Below are 18627 nucleotides of genomic sequence, written 5' to 3' on the forward strand. Positions count from 1 at the left end.
AGTACTTTTTGAGCACATTTAAAAACACCCTGATAATAATGATAACCGTGGTAATTTGTGTCACAATTTTAACCGTGATATGACATTTTCGTATGGTTACATCTCTAATATGAACAACAAAGTTACTTGTAGATGTTTGCAATGAATGAGATACTTTGTGTGATCTACTGCTATTTGTTATTGTTATTGATAAACAATAATAATGTGATCAAGGATTACCAGACAGAGGTTTTTTTTATTGAGTTATTGTTTAAGACCACTGCACAGAGTAGGAAGACACAACGGAGAAAAAAATAATACAAATAAATGTTATTTCCTATAAACACAAAACAAAACACAAACCACGCAAAAAAGTTTGTCCATTTATTTTTGTTAATAAAAAAAATGGTTAGTGAAAAGATTTCAGTGTGTGTATAAGTAATTTTTAAGTAAATTCAACGATACCGCCATAATAATGGTAACCATGATAGGAAATGTTCATATCACTACATCCCATTAACATAATCTTTTGGAATAATTATAGTGAGTATACTAAAAGTAGAGGTGGAGGAAATAATTGATTTTTAGATGCATCACTATTTGGACATGGACGATTAAGTAATCAATTTGTAAACTTCAATAATAGATAATCGATTTATTAATTGTGAATAAAGTAAGGCAGACAATTCTAAAATTGGCTGACTGCAGCTAGCCACCTCACTGAGAGATCTGACCAGCTGCTTTATTTTAGAGCACTTATGTTACAGTTTTGCACATATTTCTATTAATTTATTAAATGTAATGGGAATTAATTAACTGTTTCTTATCAAAAATGCACTGTTTTTTAGAATTTAGGAGTGATAAACGCTTATTTAACGGAACAAAAAGACATACAAAACTGCATCAATATACATAGATTAAAGCTGCATCAGCCATTGATTTTTAATCGAATCGTAGTTCCTAAATCCTAATCATAATGGAATTGCAAGGTGCCCAAAGATTCCCACCTCTACTAAAACAGTTAAGAGTCAAAATGCAGATGTTTCTAAGTTTCTATCCACCAGCCAGGATGTCCTCACATTATGTCACGTATCTAGTGTCATCCATCCATTCATTTTCTACCACTTGTCCTTATTGGGATCACGGGGGGTAATGGAGCCTATCTCAGCTGCATTCGGGCGGAAAGTGGCGTACACCGTGGACAAGTCGCAGATACCCAGGCAATCAACCTATCCCCAGGAGCATGTCTTTGGAGGTGGGAAAAAGCCAGAGTACCCGCAGGGAACCCACACAGTCACGGGGAGAACGTGCAAAATCCACAAAGAAAGATCCCGAGCACAGGATCGAACCCAGGACCTTCGTATTGCGAGGCCCATGCACTAACCCCTTATAGACTGTGCTGCCCTCTAAAGTGTAATTTCTGACCAAATTCTGACACTTACTTAACAGGGAGTTTTATTTAATTTTATCATATTTTTCCGGAGGGAACTCTCCTGAAGGAATCAATAAAGTATGATCTATCTATCTATCTATCTATCTATCTATCTATCTATCTGCTTTAAAATATTCACTTATTTGAACTTTCATATCTTAAATATATATGCTTTTTTCCCATGTTTGTTTTTCTTCACTTGTGAATAATGTCATGTTGGGCCGCCACAGATTTTGACAGAACCGGTTTCCAATCGCATAATCTAAGTGTGTTGATCTGATTTTTGTGCTAAAACCTATTTCGAGCCACACTATTTGAGAAGTCTGACTAATTTGTTGTATGGAAACTTAATGAATGTTAATCTTTGTGTCTAGGATACACTCTACTTGCTTCCTTCTTGATCTCAAAAACATCCATAGCAGCCAGAATAGGAACAACTGATTTGTCCACGGCTGTGAGAGTGAATGCTTGTTTGTCTATGATTTCCTGTGATTGACTCATGGCTAACAGGATGTACCCTGCTTTTCAACTCAAGTCTGCAAGAGTAGGCTCCACTCAGATGAGGACAAGCAGTATAGAAAATAGATGGATGATATGTTACATATCCCCCTTTTCATCAGATTGCTTTAGCTCAGTTGGGGTTTCCAAACTAATCAGGCAGGAGCAGATGACATGGGGAAGTTGAAAAGTGAATGGTGTACTTCAGCAGTTTCCCTTTTTAACATGTTCTATCTACACTTATGTTAAAATGCAATAATCACTTATTCTCGTGTTGTTTGATACTTTACATTAGTTTTGGATGATACCACAAATTTGTGTATCAATCCGATACCAAGTATTTACAGGATCATACATTGGTCATATCCAAAGTCATCTGTCCAGGGACATATTTCCTGAGATTATAAACATAATATAAATTTTGAAAAAACGAAAGAAGATGTTGTGATGCCAAAAAATATTGACGTAATCATAGTAGTATCGACTAGATACACTATCGTACAGTGGATGTTAGGTGTAGATCCACCAATGACGATTGTTTGGATTTTGACGGCGGTGAGCTACGGTGTGTAATGAAACATGTTTAGCTTTTCCTGGTCCTGCAGGGATGATACTTGTAAGAAACTTACTTTATGTGTCACCATGTAGGCGAGGATTAGTGTTTTAGAAGTAGCTAAAACACTGCCGACACTGACTGGACTTAAACTGCTAGCGAGCTCGCCATGTCTTAAAGCAGGTGTGTCCAAAGTGCGGCCCGGGGGCCATTTGCGGCCGGCAGCTGATTGTTTAGTGGCCCGTCACACATTCTGGAAATGCTATTGCAAAAATAAATTAAAAAAACACCAAAAAAAAAAGGAGAATGAGGTGAAATATTATGGGGAAAAGTTGCAATGTTGACACAAAGCTGCCATGCAGGCTGTTTGTTTTTTTTTCTTTATTTTGCTCTTATTGCCAATGCTAAAAAAAATAAAAAAAGTTTAAAAAAAAATAAAAAATTATAATGAATTATTGAACTATTCAAGTCTCCAATTACTTCAAATATTTCACTTTATAATGTTTTATCTGGAAAATATTATGTGCATATATTGTGTGGTTGCCATATAAAACATACAAAATAATAGTTCAAACATAAAATCGACAGATACATCTGAAGTTGATCTCATAACTTAAGCATTGAAAGTAAAACAAATAATAATAAAAATGTATCACTTTATGAGTGGGGGACCTTTTGGATCTGAAAGATATTTAGTGGGATTTTATTTATTTTTTCACTGTGATTACTGAAAAATAATAATACATTTAAATCAATGGTGTCCTGCATTATTGATCTTTTTAGGGCTACAATTAATTCAGATCAAATATTGTTTTCTGAATGTTTTGGGCAATGGGGGAAATACTGCATATTTCAGTTTAACTATAAAAAACAAAGTTGTCTTTGACTGAAAAGGCATAAAACCTTTTTTTTTTTTTTTTACTTTATATCAACCTGAAGTTGAAATAGGGATTTACTGTAAGCGTTACACAAAAAATTAAAATAATAATTTGACTTATTTTTAACATGTTAATGACGGAGCCCATTTATGGTCCCTGGGAGTCCTAAAGTTTAAAAAAAGAATCCATATATTGTGGTATGGTTTGAAAATGAAAAATATGAAAACGGCCCCCGCATGGTTTAATTTTTCCGTGTGTGGCCCTCAGTGGAAAAAATTTGGACACCCCTGTTTTAAAGCACCTCTCCCGGTGGGCGTTTTAGTGTTATAACTTCACATTTATCGTTATTTTTTTTGGCCAAAATGCGTCCGTTCTCCATTTTCTGTGTACACATTGTGTCTGCTTGTAAGTACTCTGTGTTTGTGCACTGCCGAACATGCTTGTCTGTTCGTAAACCGGTGATGACGACAGGGGCGAGGGAGTAAGCTGGGGGCTGGCGGACCGGTACTTTTCAGAGGCGGTATAGTACTGAATATGATTCATTAGTATCGCGATACTATAGTACAGTGACGTGCTGATAGGGAAAGCAAGTGAGGCAGTGTCTCACCTTTCCACCAGGGAGGTAATAGGCTTAACTATGAGATGTTCAAAAAGGAAGTAATAAAATAAAATATTTTTTTATATTTCTCATTTGCTCTATGCTCTCTATGTGATTTTGGTATGGTTCCTGTATATTTTGATAATATTCACGGTAAAAATTGCGGAAATTACATGTTTCCTGATTAAAATAACCTGGCAGACAACTGCATCTGTGAAAAGGTAGTTTTCTACATTGAAAAGAATGAAAACATACAGTGGGGATAGGACTGACCAAGGAAGACTTTCTTCCCTGGCAATTATCTCAATTGAGAATGAGAGACTTTCAAAACTCAAAGAAAAAGAGAAAAATTAGGAATTCTCTTACAAAGTCATGGAGATTTTCCTTCAGAAGGAAAGACGAATGGACTTCATTTAAGTAAAGGTAAGATATACTGTCTAATGCAGGGGTCCCCAAAATCCGGCCCGCGGGAAGTCCCAAGTTATTTTAAATCTGTCTTTTCTAATCCCTTTTCTACCGCTTGTTACTCTCGGAGTCTCCTAGATGCTCAGGCAAATCATATTGTTTAAAAATGCATTTTCCCATCGGTAATGTGACATCAGTGGCAAGTGCGTGCTCTTTTAGTCAATTAGTGCACAAGGAATTATATTATATATATATATATATATATATATATATATATATATATATGCAGTGTATATATATATATACATATATATATATGCAGTATATATATAATACACATATATATATATATATATATATATATATATATACATACATACACACACATATACATATATATATATATATATATATATATATATATATATATATATATATAAATATATATCAATGTTTACTTATATAGCCCTAAATCACTAGTGTCTCAAAGGGCTGCACAAACCACAACACAAACCACTACGACATCCTTGGTAGGCCCACATAAGGGCAAGGAAAACTCACACCCAGTGGGACGTCGGTGACAATGATGACTATGAGAACCTTGGAGAGGAGGAAAGCAATGGATGTCGAGCGGGTCTAACATGATACTGTGAAAGTTCAATCCATAATGGATCGAACATAGTCGCGAGAGTCCAGTCCAAAGCGGATCCAACACAGCAGCGAGAGTCCCGTTCACAGCGGAGCCAGCAGGAAAACATCCCAAGCGGAGGCGGATCAGCAGCGCAGATGTCCCCAGCCGATACACAGGCAAGCAGTACATGGCCACCGGATCGGACCGGACCCCCTCCACAAGGGAGAGTGGGACAGAGGAGAAAAAGAAAAGAAACGGCAGACCAACTGGTCTAAAAAGGGAGTCTATTTAAAGGCTAGAGTATACAAATGAGTTTTAAGGTGAGACTTAAATGCTTCTACTGAGGTGGCATCTCGAACTTTTACCGGGAGGGCATTCCAGAGTACTGGAGCCCGAAATGAAAACGCTCTATAGCCAGCAGACTTGTTTTGGGCTTTGGGAATCACTAATAAGCCGGAGTCCTTTGAACGCAGATTTCTTGCCGGGACATATGGTACAATACAATCGGCACGATAGGATGGAGCTAGACCGTGTAGTATTTTATACGTAAGTAGTAAAACCTTAAAGTCACATCTTAAGTGCACAGGAAGCCAGTGCAGGTGAGCCAGTATAGGCGTAATGTGATCAAACTTTCTTGTTCTTGTCAAAAGTCTAGCAGCCGCATTTTGTACCAACTGTAATCTTTTAATGCTAGACATGGGGAGACCCGAAAATAATACGTTACAGTAATCGAGACGAGACGTAACAAACGCATGGATAATGATCTCAGCGTCTTTAGTGGACAGAATGGAGCGAATTTTAGCGATATTACGGAGATGAAAGAAGGCCGTTTTAGTAACGCTTTTAATGTGTGCCTCAAAGGAGAGAGTTGGGTCAAAGATAATACCCAGATTCTTTACCGAGTCGCCTTGTTTAATTGTTTGGTTGTCAAATGTTAGAGTTGTATTATTAAATAGAGGTCGGTGTCAAGCAGGACCGATAATCAGCATTTCCGTTTTTTTGGCGTTGAGTTGCAAAAAGTTAGCGGGCATCCATTGTTTAATTTCATTAACACACGCCTCCAGCTGACTACAATCCGGCGTGTTGGTCAGCTTTAGGGGCATGTAGAGTTGGGTGTCATCAGCATAACAGTGAAAGCTAACACCGTATTTGCGTATGATGTCACCTAGCGGCAGCATGTAGATGCTGAAGAGTGCAGGGCCAAGGACCGAACCCTGGGGAACTCCACACGTTACCTTAACGTAGTCCGAGGTCACATTGTTATGGGAGACGCACTCCATCCTATCAGTAAGATAAGAGTTAAACCAAGACAGGGCTAAGTCTGACATGCCAATTCGTGTTTTGATACGTTCTAATGAAATATTATGATCGACGGTATCGAAAGCAGCGCTAAGATCGAGGAGCAGCAACATAGATGACGCATCAGAATCCATCGTTAGCAATAGATCATTAGTCATTTTTGCGACGGCTGTCTCCGTGGAGTGATTTGCCCTGAAACCGGATTGAAAGGTTTCACATAGATTGTTAGACGCTAAGTGTTCATTTAACTGCTCCGTATATATACAGTGAGAGTAAAAAGTATTTGTTCCCTTGCTGATTTGCCCACTAATAAAGACATGATCATTCTATACTTTTAATGGTAGATGTATTCTAACATGGAGAGACAGAATATCAAAACGAAAATCCAGAAAATAACTTCCAAGAATATATTTTAATTCATTTGTATTTCATTGAGGGAAATAAGTATTTTATCCCTCTAGACAAAAGCAGTTAATATTTGGTGGCAAAGCCTTTGTTTGCAAGCACAGCGGTCGGACGTTTGTGGTAGTTAACCACAAGGTTAGCACACATATCAGGGGGAATTTTGGCCCACTCTTCTTTGCAGATCCTCTCGAGATCATTCAGGTTGGTGGGCTGTCGCTTGGCAACTCGGACCTTCAGCTCCCTCCATAGATTTTCAATAGGATTGAGGTCCGGAGACTGGCTGGGCCACTCTATGACCGTAATATGGTTCTTCTTGAGCCACTCCTTTGTTGCCTTTGCTGTATGCTTTGGATCGTTGTCATGTTGGAAGACCAAACCACGGCCCATTTTCAGCTTCCTGGCAGCGGGGAGGAGGTTGTCCCTCAAGACTGCACGGTACATGGCTCCATCCATCTTCCCACTGATGTGGTGTAGTAGCCCTGTGCCCATGGCAGAGAAACACCCCCAAAACATAATGCTTGCATCTCCATGCTTGATGGTGGGCACTGTGTTCTTTGGGTCATAGGCAGCATTTTTCTTTCTCCACACACGACGTGTAGAGTTTAGGCCAAATAGTTCAATTTTGGTCTCGTCTGACCATAGAACCTTCTCCCAATCACTTTGTGCATCTTTGAGGTGATCATTGGCATACTTTAGGCGGGCCTCCACATGTGCCTTCTTAAGCAGGGGTACCTTTCGGGCACTGCAGGATTTTAACCCATTCCGTCGCAAAGTGTTGCCAACTGTTTTCCTGGTGACTGTGGTCCCAGCTGCCTTGAGGTCATTCACTAACTCCTGCTGAGTGGTTGCAGGACGATTTCTCACAGTTATCATGATCATTACAACCCCACGAGGTAAAATCTTCTGTGGAGCACCAGATCGAGGTCTGTTGATGGTCATATTATACTTTTAAAATTTTCTAACAGTTGCACCAATGGTTGTTACTTTGATTCCCAGCATGTTGCTAATGTTTTTGTAGCCCATTCTAGATTTGTGCAGGTCAACAATCCTGTCTCTGAGGTCCTGAGAGAGTTCTTTTGTCTTACCCATGTTGGAGAGCTTGGAATCTGTCTGAGTCTCTGATCAGGTGTCTTTTATACAGGTGATTAGTTAAAACAGGTGTCTTCAATTCAGTCTTCAATTCCCAAGTTGATTTTGAGTGTCTAACTGCTCTGTGAAAGCCAGAAATCCTAATGCACACTAGGGTATAAAATACTTTTTTCCCTCAATGAAATACAAATCAATTAAAATATATTCCTTTAAGTTATTTTCTGGATTTTCTTTTTGATATTCTATCTCACCTGAATGATCTCGAGAGGATCTGCAAAGAAGAGTGGGCCAAAATCACCCCTGATATGTGTGCTAACCTCCTGGTTAACTACCACAAACGTCCGACCGCTGTGCTTGCAAACAAAGGCTTTGCCACCAAGTATTAACTGCTTTTGTCTAGAGGGATCAAATACTTATTTCCCTCAATGAAATACAAATGAATTAAAATATATTTTTGAAAGTTATTTTCGGGATTTTCGTTTTGATATTCTGTCTCTCCATGTTAGAATACATCTACCATTGAAAGTATAGAATGATCATGTCTTTATTAGTGGGCAAACCAACAAAATCAGCAAGGGACCAAAAAGGATACATGGATGATACAGCAGAGGATTGGGAGAATGTCATGTGGTCAGATGAAACCAAAATAGATATTTTTGGTATATACTCAACTCGTCGTGTTTGGAGGAAGAAGAATACTGAGTTGCATCCCAAGAACACCATACCTACTGTGAAGCATGGGGTTGGAAACATCAAGCTTTGGGGCTGTTTTTCTGCTAAGGGGACAGGGCGATTGATCCGTGTTAAGGAAAGAATTAATGGGGCCATGTATCGTGAGATTTTGAGCCAAAACCTCCTTCCATCAGTGAGAGCTTTGAATGGTTGACCAAATACTTATTTTCCACCATAACTTACAAATAAGTTATTTAAAATTCCTACAATGTGAATTCCTGGATTTGTTTTTCACATTCTGTCTCTCACAGTTGAAGTGTACCTATGATGAAAATTACAGACCTCTGTCATCATTTTAAGTGGGAGAACTTGCACAATCGGTGGCTGACTAGTTACTTTTTTCCCCACTGTATCTCCACATTCACCCATTCACACACACATTCACACACTGATGGCGGGAGCTGCCATGCAAGGCCCTAACCACGACCCATCCGGAGCAAGGGTGAAGTGTCTTGCTCAAAGACACAACGGACGTGATGAGGTTGGTAAAAGTTGGGGATCGAACCAGGAACCCTCAGGTTGCTGTCACTCTGCCCCATCAAGTCATATCTATTTGTTCTGCACTGTACTGTACGTTATGGATTTACTGATTCAAAGTTGCCACACCAGTTGCAGAACAGCTGGAGGTATCATTCATACAGTCTAATATTCAAGCTGCACCGCCAAAACAGGACATATTTGAGGAAATGTATTCATTCCAGACACACATCTACTCATTCGAACAAATAAACAAAACAACAACACTTCTTGTAGTGTTGGCTACTTGCAGACATTACAGAGATTGCGATACATCTGCCAAAGTAGTACACTTCAAGGTAATTAAAAGTTATTTTTGTTTGACTTTTACGACGACTTAGTGGAGGAACCCACGCAATGGGAGCCACATGTATGAGAGAGTCTCCGTTGAGTGGGTGTTCACCAAAAGCCCATTACGTAAAGGCACACTTGCGTCAACTGTGTACACCAACATGGAGCGAACTTACCGTCAGTAGCGAGGCAACTCTGTCCGGTCTTGTGATCCAAACATCTGTGGGACAGTTGTCGAGGCAGAAGCGGCACATTCAGTGGAGGCGTGCTCTTTCTGGAAAGCCGCTCCCTGAAATGTTCATTAACAGCCTCGACAGAGTGCCAGTGGGCGGGGCTCTCTCAGAGGCTGCTTGAGTAGACGCAGACCCTATCACCAGGGTTGGACAATACTGTCAATTTTGGTATCGATCTGATACCAAGTACAGGTATCAATTTTCTTGTTTCCTTTAATCCTCCCTCTGTCTTCCTGTCATTTTATTGATAGGCTGTCCCATTATCATCTTTACGGCTGTTTGACTTCCTTTACGCATAATTACATTTAAACCACCATCCTTATCCTTCCTAAAGTGACATTTTAATTTACAGGTGCCAAACGACCGGGGGGACACACCTAGCCCGCCACATCATTTATGTGACAAGAAAAAAATATATGTCGAAAAAGTACTTCATCTTTCCTTCTTGCCATTTCGACGGGAAAAAAACTGTATTCACTGCAGGAACTTCCATCCATCAATCCATTTTTTTATCGCTTTTCCCTTTCGGGGGAGCTGGAGCCTATCTCAGCTGCATTCGGGTGGAAGGCGGCGTACACCCTGGACAAGTCGCCACCTCATCGCAGGCCCAACACGGATAGACAAACAATATTCGCACTCACATTCACATTCATCCATCCATTTTCTACCGCTTGTCCCTTTTGGGGTCGCGGGGGGCGCTGGGGCCTATCTCAGCTACAAGCTACAATCGGGCGGAAGGAGACGTACACCCTGGACAAGTCGCCACCTCATCACAGGGCCAACACAGATGGACAGACAACATTCACACTCACATTCGCAAACTAGGGCAAATCAATCTATCCCCTGCCCAGGTACATGATTTTGGAGGTGGGAGGAAGCCAGAGTACCCGGAGGGAACCCACACAGTCACGGGGAGAACATACAAACTATGTGGCAATAAAATACTTAAAGGCCTACTAAAACCCACTACTACCGACCACGCAGTCTGATAGTTTATATATCAATGATGTAATATTAGCATTGCAACACATGCCAATTCTGCCGGTTTAGTTTACTAAATTACAATTTTAAATTTCCCGCGGAGTTTCCTATTGAAAACGTCGCGGGATGATGACGCGTGCGCGTGACCTCACAAATTGTTAGGGACATCTTAGCTCAACTCCACACACGGCTAAAAGTCGTCTCTGTTCATCGCGTAATTACACAGTGTTTTGGACATCTGTGTTGCTGAATGTTTTGCAATTTGTTCAATTAATAATGGAGACTACGAAAAAGAATGTTGTTGATGGAAAGCGGTGTATTGCAGCGGGCTGTAGCAACAAAAACACTGCTGGTGTTTTTTCGTTTACATTCCCCAAAGATGGCGGTGAAGCTTTAATATGGAACAGAGCGGTCAAGCGAACACGGTTGGATTGGACCACACACACAAAGTACAGTATTTTATGCAGCGATCATTTCAAAACATCGTGTTTCGAAGAGGGTCCCTTGCGAAGGGCAGAGATGGGCATCGCCACAACTCGTCGATTGGTACTAAAGAAAGGTGCGGCGCCTACTATTTTCAAGAGACCACAACCAGCCATTAGTGGCAGTGCGTCGACAAGTTCAGAACATCCCACGCCGTCCACAAGTGGACAGACCATGCACATGAGGTCTGCATTTGCCAAAAGGGTAAGAAAGAGGGTAAGGATCTTGATTTCCAGTTTCCATAGTCACACTCACAGAAATAGTCATAGACTACTCCATGAACAATGAAATAAATTAACAATAAAAGAGTCTACATATAATTATTGTTCCAAGTTCGAGTCAAGTTCTTCTGCAGTATAAAGTATCATACATTTATTGACATTACTGTCAATAGATTACAATAGACCAGTGGTTTTCAAATGGGGGTACGCGTACCCCTAGGGGTACTTGAAGGTATGCTGAGGGGTACGTGAGATTTTTTTTTAAATATTCTAAAAATAGCAACAATTCAAAAATCCTTTATAAATATATTTATTGAATAATCCTTCAACAAAATATGAATGTAAATTCATAAACTGTGAAACGAAATGCAACAATGCAATATTCAGTGTTGACAGCTAGATTTTTTGGTGGACATGTACCATAAATATTGATGTCAAATATTTTTTTTTATGTGAAGAAATGTTTAGAATTAAGTTCATGCATCCAGATGGATCTCTATTACAATCCCCAAAGAGGGCACTTTAAGTTGATGATTACTTCCATGTGTAGAAATCTTGATTTATAATTGAATCACTTGTTTATTTTTCAAAAGGTATTTAGTTATTTTTATATATTTTTTTACAAATAGTTCAAGAAAGACCACAACAAATGAGCAATATTTTACACTTTTATACTTTTATCCATCTTCTTCCGCTTGTCCGAGGTCGGGTCGTGGGGGCAACAGCCTAAGCAGGGAAACCCAGACTTCCCTCTTGGCGGAGTCCAACCCTCACTGGAAACATGTTCGACTTACTGCCGGCAATGCGGACCAAGCTCTGGCACTGATCGTACAGGGAGCGGACCGCCAAAATAAGACAGTCCGATACCCCATACTCTCTGAGCACTCCCCACAGGACTTCCCGAGGGACACGGTCGAATGCCTTCTCCAAGTCCACAAAGCACATTTAGACTGGTTGGGCATACTCCCATGCACCCTCAAGACCCCTGCCGAGAGTATAGAGCTGGTCCACAGTTCCACGACCAGGACGAAAACCACACTGTTCCTCCTGAATCCGAGGTTTGACTAACCGGCGTAGCCTCCTCTCCAGTACACCTGAATAAACCTTACCGGGAAGGCTGAGGAGTGTGATCCCACGGTCCCCCTTCTTAAAGAGAGGAACCACCACCCCGGTCTGCCAATCCAGAGGTACCGCCCCCGATGTCCACGCGATGCTGCAGAGTCTTGTCAACCAAGACAGCCCCACAGCATCCACTTTTATACAATTTAATAAATTACAAACTGAGGCCTTTTTACTTTTTTTATCACTTTTTTTCAACCAAAAATGCTTTGCTCTGATTAGGGGGTACTTGAATTAAAAAAATGTTCACAGGGGGTGCATCACTGAAAAAAGGTTGAGAACCACTGCAATTGACAATAATATAAAGTATTGTATATTTGTACATTTACAGACAATCGATCAGATCATGGCCAGTACGACTACGGCCTCAGAACCAATGGCAATGTCACTAGATTTGCCTGATGAGGAGGGCGATCAAGATCAGGTTTGATTTGTTTTCCAAATCAATGTTCAAATGGATTACAGTTCAAGCCCAATAGAAAAAGTATTCATAATTGATGTAAATGAGGTATCCCTATTACATGTAGCTGTTTCTCCATTTCAAGGGAAATACAAGAGAACAAGGATGCCAGACGGACTAGGTACCAATTGGGACAGCACCAACGGCAATGACTAGTGGCAAGAGCACCCAAACAGGTAAAATACATCTTAGATCAAAGGGTATGTCTATTTTGGTGATGAACATGATTCTGCACATCACAGTACACATTGCACAGCTGCCTGTGCAGAGTAGACAGATACATTAGGTGATTCAAAGACAATAATTAGTATGTGATCCTAATTTAATTTTAACAGATTAGATAAAACAACTTGTGTTTTATTTTATTGCTGGGACACCAGGTGACCCCAGAGATCGTCAAGAGGGTTAGAGCTCGGCCAGCCAGGGTTAGTGAAGTCCCATCGTCAAGTGCAGCAGCTCCATCTGACAGCCCCGAGATGCAGACCAACATAGCATCTCCAGGTGTGTCTGGAATGCAAGCCAAGCTACGACCACCTCCTGCATTGTTTGATGAAGGACCATGAACCGAAGTACATCATCTTTGAGTCGTGCCTCCAGAGTCTCGTCAAGTGGTGTCACTGTCCAACCTGTGGCAGCCAGGACATAAGCCCTTCTTGGGATTCGAACGGTACACAGCTGATCATGACCATACAATGTGCATCATGTGACCAGAGGAGTAGGTGGAACAGCCAGCCAAACATTGGCCCTTATGCCGCGGGCAACATCCTGCTATCTTCTGGCATCCTCTTCGCTGGCGCATCTTCTGGCAAGGTGTTGCAAGTGCTGAACAGCATCGGAGTGGTCACGTATGTGAAGAGAACATTTTTCAACCACCAAGAGCTCATCCTGCAGCTAGCCATCAAAAAGGTGTGGGAGGAACAGCAATGGACGCACTTCATCATGCTGCAGGTGGAAGGCCGACCCCTCGTCCTTGGTGGTGATGGGCGAGCAGACAGTCCGGGACACAGCGCCAAGTTCGGTACCTACACCACAATGGAGCTAGAGGCCAATGTGGTTCTCGACCTTCAGGTTGTACAGGTACGACCATACAATCTCACTAAAAAACTCGTGACAGAATAATCTGGATTATCCTTGTAAATTTGTCTAAATTCAATGAATGATTTCAATGAATTACAAACTTGCATTAAATTTATACTAAGCCCCTTTTAAATTTTTTTCTTTGCTCATTCCTTTTCTGTTATATATATTTCAGAGCAACGAATGTCATAGCAGCTACCATATGGGGATGGAAGGACTGAAGAAGATGGTGGAGCTGCTGATCAGCTGGGACCTGGATGTCGGGGTGCTGGTGACAGACAGACACAGACAGATCGCTAAATGGATTCGCGAAAACATGCCCAAAACACAGCACTGCTATGACATCTGGCATGTTGCAAAATGTTAGTTGGATTATTTGTATGCATGACAAGTTGTGAAGTAGTGTGTACATATTAGTGATCAGATGAATGCGATATTGTATTTAATCCACAAATTTCTGCTTTTTTATGTTTGTAGCCATCGGGAAGAAACTAAAGGCCATCGTCAAGCTGAAGGACTGTGAAGACCTGAAGCCCTGGGTGCTAAGTATAATTAACCACCTCTACTGGGCAGCAGCGTCAACATCGCCTTGACAGGGGGAACTTCTGGTTGCCAAGTGGAAACCTGTGGAGTGACACATTCAGAACATCCACAAGGACCATGGCGACCTCTTCCCAATTTGTGCTCATGAACAACTGCACGGTAGAAGTATGCAAAAGAAATGGCTCAAACCAAGTAAGTAGGCAATAAGTTGCCCGAAAGCAGTGAGGGAATAGCAGTATTTTCCTGCACATCTTTTGAAAGTGCCCTGCGATGAGGTGGCGACTTGTCAGGGTGTTCTCCGCCTTCCGCCCGATTGTAACTGAGGTAGGCACCAGCGCCCCCCGCGACCCCAAAGGGAATAAGCGGTAGAAAATGGGTGGATGGATTTTTGGAAAGTCAAAAAATTCAGATAAACTTGTAAATAAATAACCTCTTTTCAAATTGACTGGAACATTTTTGTATAAACATTGTTCTATTTTAAATGTATCTTTAGGTTCACCCTCAGGAGTGAAACTGGAGGAGGTTGTCAACAACAAGTCCCTGCTGAAAGATATCGCTATGCTGTCGGGTGAACACCAGACTTCCAAGGTGGAGGCGTTCCATAGCCTTATCAGACAGGTAAGAATTGGGCTGATCACCTGTCGGTGGCGTCTGTGGTTACCACCTGCCACTAGGACTTTGGGGGCCAGGGGGCAAAATACTACAGCAGTGGTTCTCAACCTTTTTTTAGTGGTGTACCCCCTGTGAACATTTTTTTAAATTCAAATACCTCCTAATCAGAGCAAAGCATTTTTGGTTAAAAAAAGAGATAAAGAAGTAAAATACAGCACTATGTCATCAGTTTTTGATTTATTAAATTGTATAACAGTGCAAACTATTGCTCATTTGTAGTGGTCTTTCTTGAACTATTTGGAAAAAAAGATATAAAAATAACTAGTGATTCAATTCTAAATCAAGATTTCTACACATAGAAGTAATCATCAACTTAAAGTACCCTCTTTGGGGATTGTAATAGAGATCCATCTGGATTCATGAACTTAATTCTAAACATTTCTTCCCAAAAAAAGAAATCTTTAACATCAATATTTATGGAACATGTCCACCAAAAAAATCTATCTCTCAACACTGAATACTGCATTGTTGCATTTCTTTTCACAGTTTATGAACTTACATTCATATTTTGTTGAAGGATTATTCAATAAATATATTTACAAAGGATTTTTGAATTGTTGCTACAAAACAGCTTCAGTATTGCAGGAGATGAATCTTTAATGAACAGTTTAATACACAAACATTTGAATTCAAATCTACAAACAATTTATAAATGCACACACACACTGTATGGACGCATGACTGAATAAAGTGTCTTTTATCTTTTACAGTTGGCACCGAAAATGTATGTCTTCTCATACATCGGAATGCTGTGCAGGTATGTTTCCACACTAATCTAAGAGTCATTAGTGTGTGCCATACTTTAGTACTTTTGCATATAATAGATTGATTGGCAACAATAAATGGTCCCTAGTGTGTGAATGTGAGTGTGAATGTTATCTGTGTTGGCCCTGCGATGAGGTGGCAACTTGTCCAGGGTGTACGCCGCCTTCCGCCCGATGTAGCTGAGATAGGCACCAGCGCCCCCCGCGACCCCAAAGGGAATAAGCGGTAGAAAATGGATGGATGGATGGATGTATGACATCATTAAACACACTCGTTCAAATGTATTTGTTCTCCCTGCTGAGTAGAGTACACAATGTCTAATTATTACATTATTCTGTTACCACACCTAGGAACCTGCTTGCTGGGCTGCACTGGAATGAAAACTCGAGCCGCCCTACAGCCACTACAAAAGCGGGTGCTGAGCGCTATGCAGTACACTACCCGAAGTATAAAGCAGAGGGCTATGTGGTCAAGAAAATTGCGACAGAGCCAACATACCGTAAGCGTAGAGGACACAAAACATGTAAACACTCGACACTTTGTATCATGATACGTTTATTATGTTGTGACCAGGAACATGTACAATTGTAATTTGCAGGCTATGTAGATGACTTGATCAGGGAGGTTTTTTCTGGCTGCTGATAGACCCGTGACGACAGAACACCAGTCAGCGTCACCGTGGATGTGCCTGCCTTCCTCTGCGATGAACTGGAGCAGCCAGACAAGGAGGAAGCCATCGCCAAGCACAGGAGTCGCTTTTCAGTAACTACAGTGGCCATGTGGATTCTGTTGCAGTCACTGCACGTCTTGGAACCCCGTGTAGTCCATCGATGGAAATGTTGTTCTAATCTTATGTACTACACAAGCTGGTAGTGCCACCCTTATCTCCTCTCCCAGATATCCCCAGCAGAAGCAGACAAACTGTCGATATGCCATAATTTGCTATTAACTATTTTGTACTTCCACCTGGAAGTACAAAATAGTTAATAGCAAATTATGGCACCTGTAATTATCCAGACATGGATACACAGTGACTCACTATTCTCTGAGATGCAAAAGACATTGTCATGCATTCTATTCATTTGTCATTTACTGTTGCAGTAAATCTTAAAAATTGTTGACATCTACGGTCCATGTATGTAATACTTCTATGATATATAATGTCATTTACTATGTAGAACAGTACATTTTAAAGAATAAGATAAGAAAGTGCTCATTCTGACTTATCTTCAAAAGGTTGATAGAATAAAGAATTATTTAAACTTATTAGTGCCTCACTCATTTTGCTGTTGCTGCGGCACGCCATATTGCTGTTGGTAGGCGTAATACGCTATCTGCAGCACCCATTCATCCAGACACACAGATTAAAATCCAGGGTGGTCTATGATGCACGTCTCCACCCCTTCCTGCTCCATGGTTTTGGCCACTGCCTGTATCTCATGACAGCAGGCACACTCAGCCACTGTCTCCATGTTCACACAGTTGTGACATGTACACCTGGAAATACAAATATTCATAATATTTGAAAATCAATTCATATTATTGACACCTGCAATCTGCATACATGTGCTAATATTAATATTATCATTGTCTTGTTGTGGCTCTTATTAATCTACAGTTTTTTTAATTTTTTTACATACATATTTTTAATATTGCCGGTATATGGAGCTGTGGCCCATAGGAATAATGTCTCCCGGCTGGCCTGGGAACGCCTCGGGACCCCCTCGGGAATAGCTAGATGAATTGGTTAGGGAGAGGGAAGTCTGGGCTTCCCTGCTTAGGCTGCTGCCCCCGGGACCCAACCTTCGGATAAGCAGAAGAAGATGGATGGATGGATAATTAGTTTTGACATTGTGTCAATGATAGATACTTAGTCTATTGATAGGCCTGTGCCTGGGGTGTAAGTTGTAACACTAACAGTAACAGTGCAAGACTAGGTCACAAGCTAAAAATAGTCTATAAATAAATAACATTTTACCATTCTGTATTCTGAAGGCAATCTATGTCGTGTGCTGCTCCAGCATCCATATCATCAGCGTCCTCCTGACCGTCAGCGTCTGCGTTGGGTTCAAAACGGCCACCTCCAACAAGGAGGTGGCCGAGTATTCTTGCAACCCCCACGGCTGCCACGGCGCCTCTCACAGCATCTTCCCTATCTGAATCGCTCCAAATGGCCTCTAGTCCTTCACTCTCACTTTCTTCATCCACAAATCTTTCATTCTCACTCCAATTAATGGGGAAATTGTTGCTTTCCCGGTCAGAATCGCTCGCGCTGCTAGCGTCAATGATATTACACAATGTGTTGATGTGAGGAGTCCGACAATCTGTGATGTCACGCGCACATCATCTGCTACTTCCGGTACAGGCAAGGCTTTTTTATTAGCGACCGAAAGTTGCAAACGTTATCGTCGATGTTCTCTACTAAATCCTTTATGCAAAAATATGGCAATATCGCAAAATGATCAAGAATGACACATAGAATGGACCTGTTATCCCCGTTTGAATAAGAAAATTTCATTTCAGTAGGCCTTTAATCTTTCTTACTAAATGTATTCTTCATGCAACATGCAAACTATGTGTCAATAGAATACTTAATCTTTCCTACTAAATGTATTCTTCTTGCAATTTTGACAGAAAAAAAAATGTATTCACTGCAGGAACTTCCATCCATCCAATTCCTAACGCTTGTTCCTTTCGGGGCATCCTGGGGGGTTGCTGGAGCCTATCTCAGCTGCATTCAGGTGGAAGGCGGGCTACACCCTGGACA

General features: G+C 40.9%; 2 protein-coding genes across 10 annotated transcripts in view; one reads left to right on the plus strand and one right to left on the minus strand.

Annotated features, from left to right (window-relative positions):
* The window catches only part of b4galnt1a (beta-1,4-N-acetyl-galactosaminyl transferase 1a), a 165777-nt gene extending 156144 nt beyond the window's left edge, over nt 1-9633 (minus strand). For 7 of the 8 annotated variants that reach the window (XR_009807132.1, XR_009807133.1, XR_009807130.1 and 4 more), the window contains exon 1: nt 9483-9630. Coding sequence is in view for 2 of the 8 variants with exons in the window: in XM_061903379.1 (XP_061759363.1) it covers nt 9483-9560 (78 nt within the window). In the remaining 6 variants the exon portion in view is untranslated. Of the gene's footprint in view, nt 1-9482 lie in introns of all 8 variants that reach the window. The other variant, XM_061903381.1, reaches the window with a different exon arrangement.
* LOC133554522 (uncharacterized) lies at nt 8864-17126 on the plus strand. 2 transcript variants are annotated; one of them, XM_061903385.1, is made up of 9 exons: nt 8864-8980; nt 12675-12767; nt 12889-12979; nt 13184-13880; nt 14056-14242; nt 14358-15041; nt 15806-15852; nt 16211-16383; nt 16459-17126. In XM_061903385.1, the coding sequence occupies exons 4-6, from the start codon at nt 13353-13355 to the stop codon at nt 14471-14473; spliced, it is 831 nt and encodes a 276-aa protein (XP_061759369.1). In that variant the 5' UTR covers nt 8864-8980; nt 12675-12767; nt 12889-12979; nt 13184-13352; the 3' UTR covers nt 14474-15041; nt 15806-15852; nt 16211-16383; nt 16459-17126. The 2 variants fall into 2 exon arrangements, with proteins under 2 accessions (XP_061759369.1, XP_061759370.1); XM_061903386.1 differs by having other exon boundaries at nt 16211-16359.
* Nucleotides 17127-18627: the final 1501 nt, after the last annotated feature.

Source organism: Nerophis ophidion, linkage group LG06, assembly GCF_033978795.1.
Source record: "Nerophis ophidion isolate RoL-2023_Sa linkage group LG06, RoL_Noph_v1.0, whole genome shotgun sequence".
Lineage (NCBI taxonomy): Eukaryota > Metazoa > Chordata > Actinopteri > Syngnathiformes > Syngnathidae > Nerophis > Nerophis ophidion.